Source organism: Haliaeetus albicilla, chromosome 20, assembly GCF_947461875.1.
Source record: "Haliaeetus albicilla chromosome 20, bHalAlb1.1, whole genome shotgun sequence".
Lineage (NCBI taxonomy): Eukaryota > Metazoa > Chordata > Aves > Accipitriformes > Accipitridae > Haliaeetus > Haliaeetus albicilla.
In genome coordinates, this window is record NC_091502.1 from 9828590 (window position 1) to 9844851 (window position 16262).

General features: G+C 38.8%; 1 protein-coding gene across 1 annotated transcript in view; it reads right to left on the minus strand.

Moving 5' to 3' along the window:
* Positions 1-16262, minus strand: part of DDX10 (DEAD-box helicase 10) — a 200746-nt gene that overhangs the window by 59231 nt on the left and 125253 nt on the right. Inside the window, exon 16 of the mRNA XM_069808236.1 lies at positions 9261-9317. Coding sequence (XP_069664337.1) covers positions 9261-9317 — 57 coding nt within the window. The remainder of the gene's footprint in view (positions 1-9260; positions 9318-16262) is intronic.

Here is a 16262-nt window from a genome sequence, read left to right on the forward strand (position 1 = left end):
GGACCCGACGCTCTGCCACTTCCCCCACCGAAAAGAAGAGCACACCCCCCGGCCCGCTCCCCCTTTATATACTGAGCATGATGTCACATGGTATGGAATAGCTCCTTGGCCAGTTCAGGTCAGCTGCCCCGGCTATGCCCCCCACCTCCCAGGTTCCTGTAAAAATTAACTCTATCCCAGCTGAACCCAGGACAGAGAGTCATTAAGAGCTTTTTCCTTTTCTTTTAATGCTCACATAAGATTCAGCATAAAGCAGCTGGAATCCTGGTGACTGCATGACCCCAGAGTATTTGGAAAAAATAGCCATCAGAAGAATTTTAAAATGTTGGCAACTGCAGCATTATCGGTCAGAATGCAGATTATGTTTTTCTGATTGCACAAATCAATTTTCATCACTAGTAGCAATTACAACTGCTGAGAGTACCTATAGCAGACTACATACAATACTGCAAGCAATACATTCCAAGAATATAAACAGGAGGGATGCTGAGAAAACAGAGCTGCTTAATTTAAAGCTAACTACGATTCCTTACTGCGTGAGGATGTCAGCATCGTCAAAACACATCTGAAAGATTACCCCCGTTCATCAGCCAATTAACTCATTCTTAAGAAGCTCATACCTGAGATATGCAGCAGAGTTCCTGCATCTGAAGCCTATCATCTAAGAAAGTTTCAAACCCATAAGGAAAGCTGGGAAGTGGCTCAGAGTAACACCACAACAAATCAAGATGCAAAATAAACAAGTTTGAACAGTCTGATACAGCTTACTTGTGAAATGCAACCATCTGCATAATATTTATACAGACAGAATTGAGGCATTGAATACACATGCTTTTCACAACAGAAAAGACCTACCGAACCAGTAAGAATTTTCACTTCCTAAATAAAAGCTTTGTGTGAAAGCTGCTGCAAGCCTCGGGTCATTACTTCTGGATTGTTTGGGGTTTCCCACACCTTCAGGATTCAGGGCAGAGGCAGAAAAGAGGCTTAAGATCTCCAAAAGTTCAGTTCCAGGCAATTCTACTGTACTCTGTTGCATAAGACATCAAAGGACAGTGGTGAGGCAAAGAGAACAAGAACACCACACTAATAGAGAACAACTTGATTTGCTGCTCAAAACATATATGGAACGCAGCGAATGAGCTTGGTATAACAGCTTTACATTTTGTGCTTTAGAGGGAGAGAAATTTCAAATATTTGTTACTAGACACTATTAACTAGTAGCATAGAGCAGATTAGCAAATTAACTATAATTATAATTAACTTATTAGTGATCTGTTTACTAAGATGAAAATGCCTAAAGGATGGTTTATAACACTTTAGAAGAGCTTTTTTTGTGTGTGTGTGTCCCCGTCCATGTCCTGTCCCATCCCGTCCCGTGTGTGTCTCCACCCCACCCCACCCCCCCTTTTCATACTGGTAGATGTGCAGCTCCAGCACTGTCCATTGCCTCTTATTTCTTGGCCAGAGTCAGGCAGGGGCAAAGTGACCATCTGTGTTCTGCTCAGACTGGAACTGTCGAGGAGGACGTCAAATCGGTGAAGAAACTGAACAAGAAATTTTGGAAGCCAAGAAGAAAAGATGCTGCTAACTTACATATAAATTTCAAACCACATTGGAGTGGCTAGTTATGTTTAAATTGTACGCTTGCCACCTTTACAACAGAGCATATTAAAAAATTAAATGCTTACATATTGATGGACAGTGATCACAAAGCAAAGTCCCAGTGCTCTCTTCTTCCCCTATTTAAGTTTACAGAACATGGTGCCATACAGTTAGCATGAAAACATTCAATCAATGCTGAAATGGAAATCTGAAGCTCAGGTGGGAAGGTCTTTGCCTTTGAATATATATGTTTGCACTTTGCAGTACACAAAGAGCTCTTGCCTGGTTTCTTTCATACCTACTGTTTTTCTAGATACATGTATTGAACTGAAATATGTTGCCTGAATTGATGAAGTGTGTATTCAAACAGAAAAATGTATATAACCTTAGCTTCTGGGGTTTAATCATTAGCCTCAGAAAGGCACCTGTGCAAGACTAATAGAGCTCTCGTACTGCTTTCCCTGTGCTCCACCACACTGCCATATGCAGGGAGGAACCTGATGGTGGGATCCTGCTCCTAGTATCTACAGAGGCAGGCAAAGAGAAAAAACAAAGGAAAATAATATATACCTCCCTTGTTCAAAGGAGAGACAGAGCTCAAGCAGTGACTCAAGTAGCCACTCAGTTATTTGCTGACCCCCATTCAAAAGCCTGGGTGGAATGGTGCCAAAGCACTCCTTAATTCAACAACTACCAAGAGTTATTCGTAACTATACAATCCAAATAAACGATAACAAACCACACATAATTCAAGAGGAAGAAAGAAATGCACATACTTATTTCAATTCGCAATCTTGCAATTTTGATAGCCTAAGCCTTTAATAAAAAAAATATTGAGGATTTTTTTCTCCCCCAATGCCAAAATGTTCTGAAATAAACAAAAATGTTTAGTCTTTAACATCTTGAAAGCTCTGCAGTTCAGCAGTCGAAGGCTAAGATAGCTCCAAAGCACCTGTTCCAATGCTATCAAACTTACATGGACGTTCTAGAAACAGAAAGTTCCCTAAAGAATAATGAATTAAACAGTGTAATCCTCCTGGAGTTTAACCTAGCTACTGGAGAAATTCCTTCAGTATTGCCCTAGAAATTTAAGAAAATAATTTGCAATCAAGTAAGACAGTAACCTCTGTGCTCCCTAACATACCAGAAATCCTGCTCCTCTACTCTTACAAATCTTTATTATATCTTTCATCAAAAGCTCCCCTACAACTGCAACTCCAAAAAAATAAGAAAACCAACAAAAGTTTAAAGAAAAAAGAAGTTTCCTCTCTTTACCATAAATCTGAAAGCAAACAGAAACCAAAGTATAGGGTATAGATATGACAGACACTGTAATGAAGATGCATTTGTGTTGATCCACTGTGCATCCACCTCATCCCAGCAGACCTTCAGCAGATATGAGGGCATGTGCAAGGTCCATGGCCCCCCTCATCTATGCTTCTGCCAGGACTATGAAGAAATCACCTCAGTGACTGGTAAATCATCAGCTTACTGCATGTAGAGCAGCAGACTGTCATCGCATACCACATATGATTAAAAATAACAGTTGTGAATATTATACTCACAAAATTCAATTGCTATGGCTATGGCCAATTAGTTTAAATGGCCAATCTGATAAATATATTTAAAATCCTCAGTATGCTGGTGGCTGCAATGAAAAGGTTCACAGAAGCATACATAATTGGCAAATCAATCCATCAGAATCCTTCCTTGTTAATTGTTCAGGGTTACGACACAGAAATACTGGTTTAATCATATACATTCTTAATTGCAGAAAAGGCAGGACTTATTACAGCTTTACTTAAAGCAATTTGTTATATTAACTGGAATCATCAACATGTTATTTTCAAAAAGAAGAATACAGGTAACATTTTCATACAGGCACATAATACCCATTTTCAAATATTAAATATTGTAGAACACGTTAATTTAAAAAATATTTCATTTTTTGCTGTTCTTTGTGGTTTGCAGATCAAGAATAATTCTTGATGAAGAACAACTTTAAGTCCTTTGCAACTATCAAACAGCAGTGACAAGATGTAGCCTGTATCAGGACAACATAACATTCTCCTGAGGTCTTGTATGAACAAAATAAACTCTACAATCTCTACATCCTCCAGACCACAAGAAGGATCTAGCCCTGAAACCCTGCTCCAGCTCCAGAAACCACAGGGAGCTAAAGCAATGGCTCCTCAACACCATCCATGGCAGGGTCATGAGAGGTGATCCAGAACCAAAGCACCTTCACTATTAACCATCAGCATGCAGGGCATCCCATAAGACTTTCCCAAAAGCACTTATTGATAAACTGATCAAAGGGATTTGGGAACCAGTATTCACAGGAGGCAGAGACCAAATTCCTCCTTCACTCCTGTTCACACCCACACTGCATCTAGAGCCTCCAGCCTAAACACCAGGTCGTGGGCTAGATATCAAGGAACAGGAAATTCAAGGCAGAAGCAGAGCTGTCAGGTAATAGAAGTCAGTTCCAGTAACCACAGGAACAATACAGAGTGGATCCAGAATTTTCATCATATTTTAAAGATCATACTTCTGCCACTGGATTATTAGCAATAGCTACCCAAGAGATCTGACTCTGTCCCCTTCTTGTTTGAATTTTGCCACATGCTGCAAAGATTTCTTGAGCTACAAGTGTAGCTCAAATCCCATGGAAGGTACTGAAGATTACAAGAAAACACTGTTTTTAAGTTTTTTTCTGGTTAAAATCTCAACAGAGCGTGGCACAAGGTTCAGAAAACAGAATGCTACATTGAGTATTATACCTTGCGGTGATGCGATACAGGCAGGTATCAATGCTTGAATCTGTCATATCTTTAAATACATGCATCCTGCTCACCCAGGCATATTTTGTAGATGTGTTCACATAAATCCTTTCATAACAGAGTAGAAAGATTCCTAACTTCATTGTGACTCTGTGAAAATCTTAAATTACATATATGAAGTATATTAAGAACATGTTTTGTAAAATACGTAAAATCTCATACACAAGTACTAATTCCTCTGGGAACAGCAAAATATGTTGGGAGGAAAGCAGGGGAGAAAGAGAGGACATGGGAAAAGTTAAAGCATACCTATTATCCTGCTGTTGCTGTTGATCTTTTAATGCTCTACAATTATTCAGCAAGAATTCAATCCTATGAAAAAGTGCCCCTGACAACCAAGTGCTTTGATCTCTCAGAAGAGGTCAGTCTTCTGGTCCGATAATAATCCCCATCCTCAGCTTTCATTCCAATGATTTGTCCTCTTCATTCTTTTCTAAACCAGAAAACTCCACTCACTAAGGAGTTCAAGCTAGATTTCCCTAGGTTTTCAGCAGGCTACATTTTTCTTATGGACATTGGATATACACCCTCTGGTCTGCTAGTCAGCCCTTTTTCAGGTTTTTCTGTTTTGCTTTGGACACCAGAATGGTGTAACTGCTAGAGGATTGCCAATGGCTGAATTGATGCACCAAACTGTCATGACTGAGCAAGTTTTACCTCCTGGCACTGCTTACAGATGCTGTCCTGACTATTTCTAGCAGATACTGATGCCTTCTTTTAGGGGCTAGTTATCATTTCTTGCATAATGGTGGGAGCTGATAGCTGAGGATCACAAAGCACATCAGTGCTGGAGCAGGAAACAGCACCTTCTCCTGACTCCTGCTCTGCTCTGCCACCTTGACCCACAGATCTGTTCAGCAGCTCCTGGAAAATGCCTTTCCTACAAAAATAATTTTCTTTAAAAGAAACCAAAACCTTCCTCACTTCATAATTCTTAACACACCAATACTGCCCTAAGGCATCAGGACAGCAAAACACTAAACTCACTAAAGGAGAAATATAGTCCTGTTTAGCTTCATTGCAGCTAACAGCTGCTTGCAGAGCAAGGACCTTTAAATGCTGGTTGAAACCTAAAATAAAAGTCCTTTATGCATACTAAGAAATCAGTATGTGATAGATTACTAGAAGTAAAAGAGCAAAGTCAAGAGCAGAGCACTGCATGGCACTGGGATGTCTTGCTTGAGCCCAGGGGCTGGCTTCACCAAGTAACACCCAGCTACCGCCTCGGAGCAGCCATCCATGTTGCTGCTGCTTCTGCGCAGTGCTTTACTTCTTGGTCAAAAGACAACACGGTTGCCTAATTTTCTCTGGACCATCTTCAGCTAAACAGTATCAAAATTTGTCTGAGGGCTTGAGGACTGCAATTTTATCAGTACTGAGTGAGGACAAAATGTTTGCTTTTTTCATCTTAAAACACTGCATTTGGAAATATCTCATCAAGTTCTCCTAAACTGGGAGACAATTAAATATCTGATGATAAAAAAATCCCCCAAAAACTAAGTTTCCAGTTTTTCTTCATGTGAGTGTGAGATCTATTGAATATGTGAGATCTATTTTCACAGCCTTTTGCACTCAAATTTAATTAATGGTCATAAATTCCAAGAAATACTTTCTCCAAAGCATCCTTTAAGAGCCCTCACTTCTTACCCAGTTTATTTATTGCATGGGGATTTGTCCAAGGTGGAGTCAATAACACTGCAGCTACCTACTCATCTAATCCCCTGCTCAAGCACATTCAGCAGAGCTTGCCAGAATTTGGTTGTTCAATTCCAGTTGCAGGGAGCCTACCCCATCCCAGTGCAGCGAAGGCTGAGCAAAAACTTCCCTGCAACTGCTCATGTGGCACCAGAAGAAAAAGCAGGAGGCCCATCTCTTCTGTGATCGTTCCTTTTTGTTGGCATACAGACAAAAATCTGCACTCATTGAAGGCATTAAAACTTTGAAATGAAAGAAAAAAAAAACAAAACAAACAAAAAAAAACTTAAAATGGAGATACTTCCCCTCCTCCTCAAAACAATATAGGGGTATTGCCAAAACAATATGGGGGTACAAAACTGAAGGAAAATGGTTATTAAAAAGGCTAGGCCATGAGTTAAAAAAATACAGGTATAGTAAATTAAAAATGACAAGAAGTCAAGATTCCTGGCATGGGAAATCGATGAGCATGCACAGGACAGAGAAATCCTAAAACTAAGAGCATCACAATCCAAGAATCTAAGATTAAATTAAGACTAAGATTAAATCCCAAAAGTGTATGGCTTAAAGGGTAAAAATAAGTAAACCGCAAACCATAAAGTTTTAGGTCCAAATAAATTCCCTTTTCGTTTGGAAAAAAACAGCATACATTACGAATAACACACCAGGCCCTGTCCAGTCAGTAACAGGGCACAACCAACAACAGGACAACAAGAATTATACTCAAGCAGAGATGCAAAAGTCATAATTGATGAATTATTATTTAATGTTTAGAATGGGAAATTAAATTGCCATTTTGGTCATGTCAGACCCAGTGGGCTGTGGACTAGTGAAAGATAATAAGTAATACTCTGTATAGCAAGGAGTTTATAATGTGAGAGAGATACAGTTAATAAAACAAACAAGGGGAATAAAGCTGGTAGACCACAGCTGTTCTGAAGTGACTGGCTGCTCATAATTGTTGATCCAGCCCCTTTTCTCCAGCTGCTAAAAGGCATTAATAGAGCTAAAAATACCTTTTCTGCTTTTTTGATTCTCCTTATTGCTTTGTCTTTTACGAAAACGCTATTAATTGCCAAAGGAGTTGTGTATTGCAGAGTAAGTGGCTCACAAGCCATATTCTGAAAGCACTAGTGAAAATGCAAATGTTTTGAACTCCTGATTTAGGCAGCATATATTTTCTAAACTAGTTTCTGTTTCAATAGTTTCTGTGTTTTACTGTTTCCATTTTTTTTTCCCCAGGTGTCTCCTATGAGCTGCTTGAATCATATTCCACACAGACTATGGAGAGCTTCAGCTACTGTGGCTTTACCTCTAAGATTCTGTGAAGCAGGGAGTGTTTTTAATTAATTCCTCAGACACCCAGCAGATGGAAACTGCCACCTTTATCTACCATCTACTACTCCCTTCCTCTTCCAGGCGTGAACGGCCTGGCTTCAAGCTGGCAGCCTTTCCCAGTAGAAGCATTTTCCTTGAAATGAACCCAACTGAAAATGACCGGACTCGGCTGCACACAATTGTTGGCAAAAACAACCTCTAAACAAGAGAAAAAGCCCAACAGTTTTCATTGAAGAGACGTGAGCTCCTGAAGCTTGCACCTTCTTGCAGAACGTGAGCTAAGCACTTCAGGAATAAAATTAAGTCAAAGTAATAGCAGGTTTGCACAGTTGGTACGCTCACAGAAACCATATGCCAATCTCACACTAGACCAGGACTAGTTAAGTCAGCTTTCCAAGTACAAGTGTTGCACAGAAGAGAGGCAGAGGTGCATCAAAATATGGTTTTATCTTATGCAGTTTTGGGGGTGAGGCTCCGCATTTAAACCATGGACACACCCACACACACAGACAGATCATTCCTCAACAGAGATCAACTTCATTTGTTTTCCAATGAGACAGAGAGATTCATTTGCTTGGCAAAGAATAGGATAGAAGTACATCAGCAAGCAGATCCTTTTGAAAGGAATGGGTTTATTTCTCCAGCTGCTGAATAACAGACATTGGGGTGGGGTTTATTCCTTAAAAAGAGGCAAAATTAACAAGCAGCATTTATGAATGTGATACAGCCTGATTTGATCAATGTTTTCTCCCTATATTAAGATGTTTGTTAATCATTCATTTCATAATTTTCCTAAAATGCTTGCTCAATACATTAAAAAGTATGCATCTCTATACATTCAATTACATGCAGAAAATTTCTATTGCTTGATTGGGGAGTCACGACGCCAACAGCTCTCATAGATTGCCATCTCTGAAGACAGAATCGTATTTAATACTTAGTATAACTAGGCTTTTCATCTTAAACTGTAATTACTTTCCACTTCAGAACTACAGAATGAAGCATCTTCCTATATTTAAGCCTCCCAGCGCATGGCCGGCTTGCAAAAATCAGACAAAGAACATTATCGATTTTCTCAAGGGAGTAAGATATTTGCTAACTGCCAAACAAGAACAAACCGTAACTATTCATGTGTAGCATAAGGAGGTGCAGCATGAGAAATGACACACACTACTCTGTCCATATTCTGGAAAAATCATTGCAGCTGAATGAAATCTCAGTTTATCACAAACTTAGCAATATGAAAAACTAGAACAGCCTCTAGGAAATTAGTAATGTACATATAAAGAAAAGGATAGCAAAGGTTTATTTGTGGGTCTAACAAGGGGAAGGAATATATTTCAATGTAAATACTTGCTGTTTAAAGAAAAGGTTCAGCAGAAACAGGTTTAAATGCGATTTGACCAAAAAAAAAAATCTTACTGCCTGCAAGTTATAAACATGACCAAGTATTCAGAGAAAAAAAAGTCATCAGCACTGCTGCTGAAATTGCAACTCACTTGATATATGAATAAAGAGGCTGCAATTCCAAAAGGCTTCCATACATTTTATGTATTTACACACACACACACACACACACTCTCATGCTTTCTCAGTATCCTTCCACAGGAAATCATTGTAACCACATCAAAGCAAGGGTGTAAGAAAAGGCAAGCAAACAGAAAATGCCTTTAAAGAATCATTAATCACAACATTGCTTATTAAAGAAGGAATGAAATAATTAAAAAACAGTTTCAAACCCACAATCAGTAGCTTGATCAAAATAGCAAAAATCCTTACCTGTGCATTCTTATTCCTGGCTTCTCTCCTTGCTGCTTTTTCTTTTAGCCTTTTCTCCTAAAACAAACAAGATACACAGTTTTAAAGCAAACTCCTGGCTGGTTTTTTTTTTCTTTTAATATTTTAAGAGTAAAGTTGAGCCACCTAGATATTTTTAATACACACATGCTATACTGGAGGTATTCACCCTACATATTACTGATAAAAAAGGTAAATAAAAAGATCTGACAGAGATATTACTCGTTATTCCTGCTCTTCAAGGAAATAAAGCTACAAGGATGATTCAAACTCACATTTTATCTTCACCAAGACTTGTTACTCTTAAAGGAATGATGCGGCTAAGTATTTTGATAAAGTATTTGTCTCTAAAACAAGGTAGTTAAAATGGCACCAAGAGATCCAACTTTTCTTATTTCTCAGTGGCTTAATATGAAATCCAATCCTTTTAACAAACTAAAATGATAATTTTCCTTACTTCAGAATTGCTACAGCAACTGGGGAGTGAAAGCTAAAACGTGTTCTCCCTAGCTTTCGTACCTCTATTATTAACACTTTACAACAGCATTTGCTCAGTAATTGCATTGATTCAGAAACCATAACATTAAGTTCCCTCCACCAAAGGGATTCTGCTATGGGAAAATGAGCAAAATGCAATGATACAATTCATTCAAAGCTGCCTGCCAGATTTCTGAGCATACAAAAGGGACCAAGATATTTAATTCAACTAACATTTATTGCTGCCTTTTTTTTTTTCTGTTTTTGTTATTGGGATTGGTTTATCTTTAAACCAACTGAAGGATTATATCTAATTTAGAGTCTGTTGGGTCCTTCCAAGTGAACATCCTTTAAATTATCTATTTCATGAGGTAAGGACAGAAATTCAGGTGAGAGCACATGTCCCTTAAAAAGCGTACCACTCCCTCTTTTTCTTTTATCTTAGTAATGCTGATGACATTGGTGTTGAAACTTTTTTATGCTAGCATAAAAATGTTTCTAGAATACAACTCTCAGTTTCTTTGAGGAATATAGGCCATTCCTAGCATCAGCACATTTAGAACTGAGTCCACATAAAATGGGACATTACTTTAACATCAGTCCAGGGGCAACACCTCAGCACAGAGAAGGCTGAAGACCAGTCAGTCACATTTCAGCTCACTCGTGGGAGTAACGAGGAAGCTACAGCTCCAGCAGTCCTGGTGCCCTATCATCACGGTGATGCTACCAAAGCATATTGGTAGGTACCACACAAAGCTGTTTGGAAAAGCAATGTGTTTGAGTGCAGACCTGGGAAAAGAACACAGCTGCCAAGATTTTCAAAATTGGTGTCTAAATTCAGTTTCTTTTGAGCCATTTCTCTGGTATGTGCCAGTTTCTATTCTCCTAATTGCCCAAACTTACTTTCAAACTTTCTGAGTAAATCAACCTCTTCTCTCCAAATCAAAACTAAACAGATAAGAGTTCATCTCCCCCCACAAAAGACAGGGACAAAACTGCATGATATTTGTGCCTCTCTGCTTTATACAGTTCTCCAATGCTATGTGCAAAGCTGTCTGATACAAACACCTCAAAACACAGCTACATGCCAGGGCCTTCAACACATGCTACGAAACAAAACAAAAACCCCACCACTATAGACAGATACAACACAGCTCTCTTATTATTTCAGGTTTGTTGAAGTAAGAAAAAGCAGTGAAAAATAATAATTACATTTAAGGCCACAAGGGCATCATATGGGGCAAAAGAAGCCACCAGGACTGTCTGGTACGGACACAGGCAGTCTGCTCTCCAACAAGAATCATGACCTCATAGTCCTAACACGGTCATCCATGTTATGATTCCTTCTCTTCCAAGTCAAATTTGTATTCATTTCTGATCATTTTTACTTCTGCTTTTCTAATTATTTTACTGAAGTTTTCCACTTTCACCCACTCTGGTTTTAAATGGTTTAGTTGTTGCATTCTTCACTCTTTGGGGTCACTATTGGGGTTCTCTCATTTTTCTGCTAAAAGTGTGATCCTTTTCAAAACTTTACTGTGAAAAAGTGAAAGAGAACAGAGCTAGAAAGTAACACACCAGATATTACAAAGCAGGACAAACCAGCTTTTAAATTGGATAGTCCAGAAAATTTTAGATAAAAAAATTCTACGGTATATGAAAAGACAGTGTCTCAACTACAGGCACAGGCTTAAGCCAATATAGCAGCAAAGATCCTGCTCAAGGGATTTACAACAGAGCACTGAAAAGACAGCTATGAATGCGGGAGATTGACATAATGCCATAGAAGAGGAGTATGTCAGACAGCATAATATACATAAGTCTCTAAAGAACAGTAAAGACACAAAAAAGACACAAAAAGATTCTGAAGTTAATAGGTGCAGAGACTGAATCAGGAGTACAAAAGAAAAACAAGACAGAGCAGCAATCAACAGGAGATGGTATCAAGACTTTTTTTTTGAGGGAGAGAGAGAATTTGGTTCCTTGTCAATGAAAAACAAAAGCATATTTTGTATGAGGTGCATCTACATTAGCACTGAGTTGGAGTTAGGAGTGCATTTCAGAAGCCAATGTCCTAATCAGGCCCGCTTCTGCTGTGTTTCACACTGCAAGGCAGTCTTCACGAGCACAGCTAATACACTCCAACCAACACTGGGCATTCAGAGGGTCACAGGATCATTCTGACTGGGAGGGAACATCAGGGATCCCTGGTCCACCCTCCTGCTGACACCAGGGTCAGCTCTGAGGTCAGGCCAGGCTGCACAGGACCTCATCCAGCCAGGTCAAAATCCCAAGGTTGGAGACTGCACAACATCTCTGGGCAACCTATGCCACTGCCTGACTGTCCTCACATAGAAAAAGTTTCCCTTACAACCATGCTCAATCTCTTGTTTTAACTTACGGATACCTTCTCTCGCCCTCTTGCTCTGCACTGCTGTGAAGAGACCGGCTCCATCTCTGTCTCCTCCATGACTTCTCTGTAGGCACTGGGGGCTGCTCTTAGGTCCCCCCAAAGCCGTCTCTGCTCCAGGCTGAACCAGCCCAGCTCCCCCAGCCTCTCCTCACAGGACCACCATCTCGGTGACCTCAGCTGAACTCACTCTAAGTCTGTCAATGCCCTTCTGTACTGGGCATAGTGGTGCGGTGTAGGATGTCATGATTCAGTTCAAAGCATCAGATAAGAGCTGATACCGCATAACCGCACCGCCACCACACAGCTTGAGATCTGGTTTGCAGCACCAACTATCTTACTCTGCAATCTTGCTCTTACTGGGCTATTTTGTTTGCTAATGCAGGAATAGCCATCACGTTTTAACTTAAGCTTCAATTCTGGAAAACAATCCTACTAAGGCACTGCTTAAATTTATACACAGATTCAAGCACATGTGTAAGCACATACAGCGTGCTGAGCAAATCCTTGAATACCTTTCCCCAGTTAGGGCCTTATTTCCTATTACCTGGAAGACAACTGTATATTGTACTGTGCAAAAGTAATATCCCCACCTAATAAAGACACCCTTTTATATGACTGCATAAAACCCAGAAATTAACTACCTTGTCTTAGGTTACAAAGAAATGCTACAGCTCAGCCAGAAACACAGATCTTCGAAGACTCACAGGAGTATTTAAACTATGATGTCATCCATTCTCACATTGCTACTGCTAGGAGGAAATATGGGCACATGCAGAACACACACGGACAATGTACTGTAATACAGCTGTAAAAAGTAATCAAATGAGGCAAAGTTGAACCAGTCAAACAGTTCGATACTGATTTATTTCATGTGAATAGATTCTGTTCATCTACGGATAAGTCTGTAACTATCTGGAATTACTAAGCTGTCCAACATTAGTTTTGACACATGAGAAAAAGTAACAGAAAAGTCTGGATTTTCTTGGAAAATCTAAAATATAACACAGTAAGAATGCCAGATTTTATCACTGTTCTATCAAGCTATAAATCATTACTTGTAAAAACAGCACATAATTTAGAGATTAAATGGATTTTGCATTTATTTCAATTTACTAGGGCAGGAAAACAAAAAATCATGTTTCAAGGTATGAATACTTAATTATGTATGTTATTAGCTGACACTCTGTTATAGCATAACTTCATAACACAGCACCATGAGGCTGTCAGATAAAGCTCTAAAACATCACAATCTGATTAAATACTCTCTTATCTGCAATAGTGAACTCTAGCATCCATATCTTCTTTTACATTTATATTGAATAGCTCTCCTTTGCACCCACATAGCACTTTCTTCACAGCTGAAAGATCTAGTCATGTCCTTTCCAGGCTATCAGCACTGAGGATGAGAAAGAAGTTTAACCAAAAATCAATGCAATAATTTGTTGTAGCTTAGCTACTAAGAAAGTGCTTCCAGCCCCTTGAGACCAAAACCAAGCAATCTCACCTTAAAGGCAGTAGCCAGAACATTCATTTATCATCTCTGGTCAGCAACATGGTGTATGCAGGTTTTGAACAGTGGCTAAATGCATATTATCTAGATGTCATTTAAGGAGCAGTCTGACAGATCAATAACTACAGGTTCATGGACTTAGGAGAGGTGATGGGATCAATGTGCCTGACTAGCATGACACAGGCTGTAGGGCTGAATCAATCTACTGCAGTAGCCATATCCTGGTTTAGAAGAACGTTCTGTCTAGATTTTAAAACAGTTCACTTAAGGACAATACACCACAATCTTTCAAAACTAGCTGCTGTTACTAGTTACTTCTGATATTAGTCTGAGGCTACTGATCTTTGATTTTTAGACCACGTCCAAACTGCCTAACTGGTCTCTCGACCAGTTTGAAGGAACCCCCATTTTCAAAGTTCAGGTCCTTATGTAGATACATGCTTATCATGCTTCCTCTTAACTTTCTCTTTTGCAAGGTGAAGAAAATCAGCTCCAGATGTCTCTCAGCATATAGGTCTACTTTCCTAAATATTTCAGGAACAGACATATCTGAGATTTCACCATCTCCCCAACTCTACCTGTCACTTCTGTTTGTATATTCAATAATTCTATTAGCCCTTTTGATCCTGTCAGAAAAATCCCACTGGAATAGTTCACGTTGTCTTGATCAACCACCACATCACCCAAATCTTTTTCAAGGTCTGTATCTCTAAGGGAAGAGCTCTCAGTCCTAAAACTCTATTCTAAATTTCTTCTTCCTAGAAATTTGTAGTTCTGCCTATCTTAAAACACAACTTTGTTTCAGCCCAACTTAGCAAGAAAGCTTTCTTCCATGTCACTAAAAAAATCTTGAAATAATACACTTCCCATGGAACAAATCCCCTGGGCCCACGAGAAACACCTACTTAATCAGAAGCCACTGGTTTGGGATGTTCCGGTTATTGAGGTTTTGGTCCATTTAATTTATGCCATGTTTATTTATAATCAAAACACTTAAGTAAAAAGCATTGCAGAAATTTCAGTGTATTCCATAGATGTGTTTACAAGCCAGATTCTGCTCTGATAAAAATACATAAACACACACAGTTCACTACACATCTACTTCCCACAAAACCACACTGCTTAGCATTATATTCCTTTCATTTAGTTCTTCATTAATGGTATTACACAGATCAGAGATCTTCTTGATCAGCTTTTTAAAATTTCCTGCAAATTATCTTTTTTTCCTCCCCTATTACACATCTAGTTAACAGGGATGGTTAATAACCTCAGTAATCACAGGAATGAAAGTTTTTAGTCAACATCATGTAATATGGCTAAATCATTTGGCTTTCAACTAAACAAAGAAGAGTTACAGTTATGGAAAGCTTCTACCTTTCCTGCACTAAAACTGACAACAGAACCAGCTCTGCCTAACAAGGAACCAAAGCCATGGATAAAGCAGCTTCTAATATACGGAAAAGCTGCTTGCTGTTCTTAACTCTGAAGTTAAGAAGTCTGCCACTGGCTTCTTTTCACAGTCATATTTCCTTTTTCTTTCACTGTTGGGTTTTAAACCAAAACCTCATACCCTTTTTACTTCTCCTCAAGATTCCAACAGACTTATTGAAAAGAAATATTCTAACATTTACATTCCATGTTCTCAAGCTGAGGCAAAAAAATAATTAATAGTATCATGGCAGCTCTCTATAGTTGGTAAGATTAAAAATATGTGAAAATCCAAGTTTTTAGTTATAAAAAAAGAAAATCCAGCAATTTTGAAAGCTATAAGTTCTTCCCTGCCCCCTGCGACCAGGAAATGCCCTCTTCCTTTGACTCTTTTCTTTCTGCAGTTGATTAAGAGTTCATTTTACTTTGTCCAGAGGCTTAACTGCGATATTCAAAATATATAGGGTTTATTGCCATGTATTATTAACAGCTTCATTTCATATGGTAATTTTTCTTTCAGCTTTTTAATTTGTAAACCATTTGTACAATAAAAGTCTCCTTTCTTTCTTTTAAAGAATTTGTACACAGGTCATAACTGCTCAGACTTACATTAAATAAATTCCTTTAGTTGGTGATATACTGCAGTTTTACCACTGCAAAATTTTACTGACCTCTTCTATTTGTTTACCTAAAGGCAAGAAATAGTATCACTCAATACAACTAAGGCAAAGCTATGTCCTGTAAAAATTTCATGTTCATATGAGTCATCTGAAGTCATTTAATTTAAATGCTCAAGAACTCCCACAGGTTCTGATCAAAGATTTAAACACTGTGTTTTTAATAATTGAACCTATACATACTGATGCCCTAATTTGGACCTACCAACCTATTCTATTTAACAGCTGAGGTAATGGTCTACCACACAACAGATCTTAAGGGCAGCTGAGGTTTGGAACAAATCACTCTGTTGCCTGGAAAAATCTGGCTGCCATTTGCAAATACATCTTAGTTGATACTGGTACCTGATATCATTTCTCAGTGTTTTACCATGTCTTGTTATTTTAGTGGGACATAGTTAAGGACAGTCAGCTGTGCTGCAGAAAGTACACAAACAGCTGTTCAAAAGTTCATAGCATCTCTCATATATTGGCCTTGT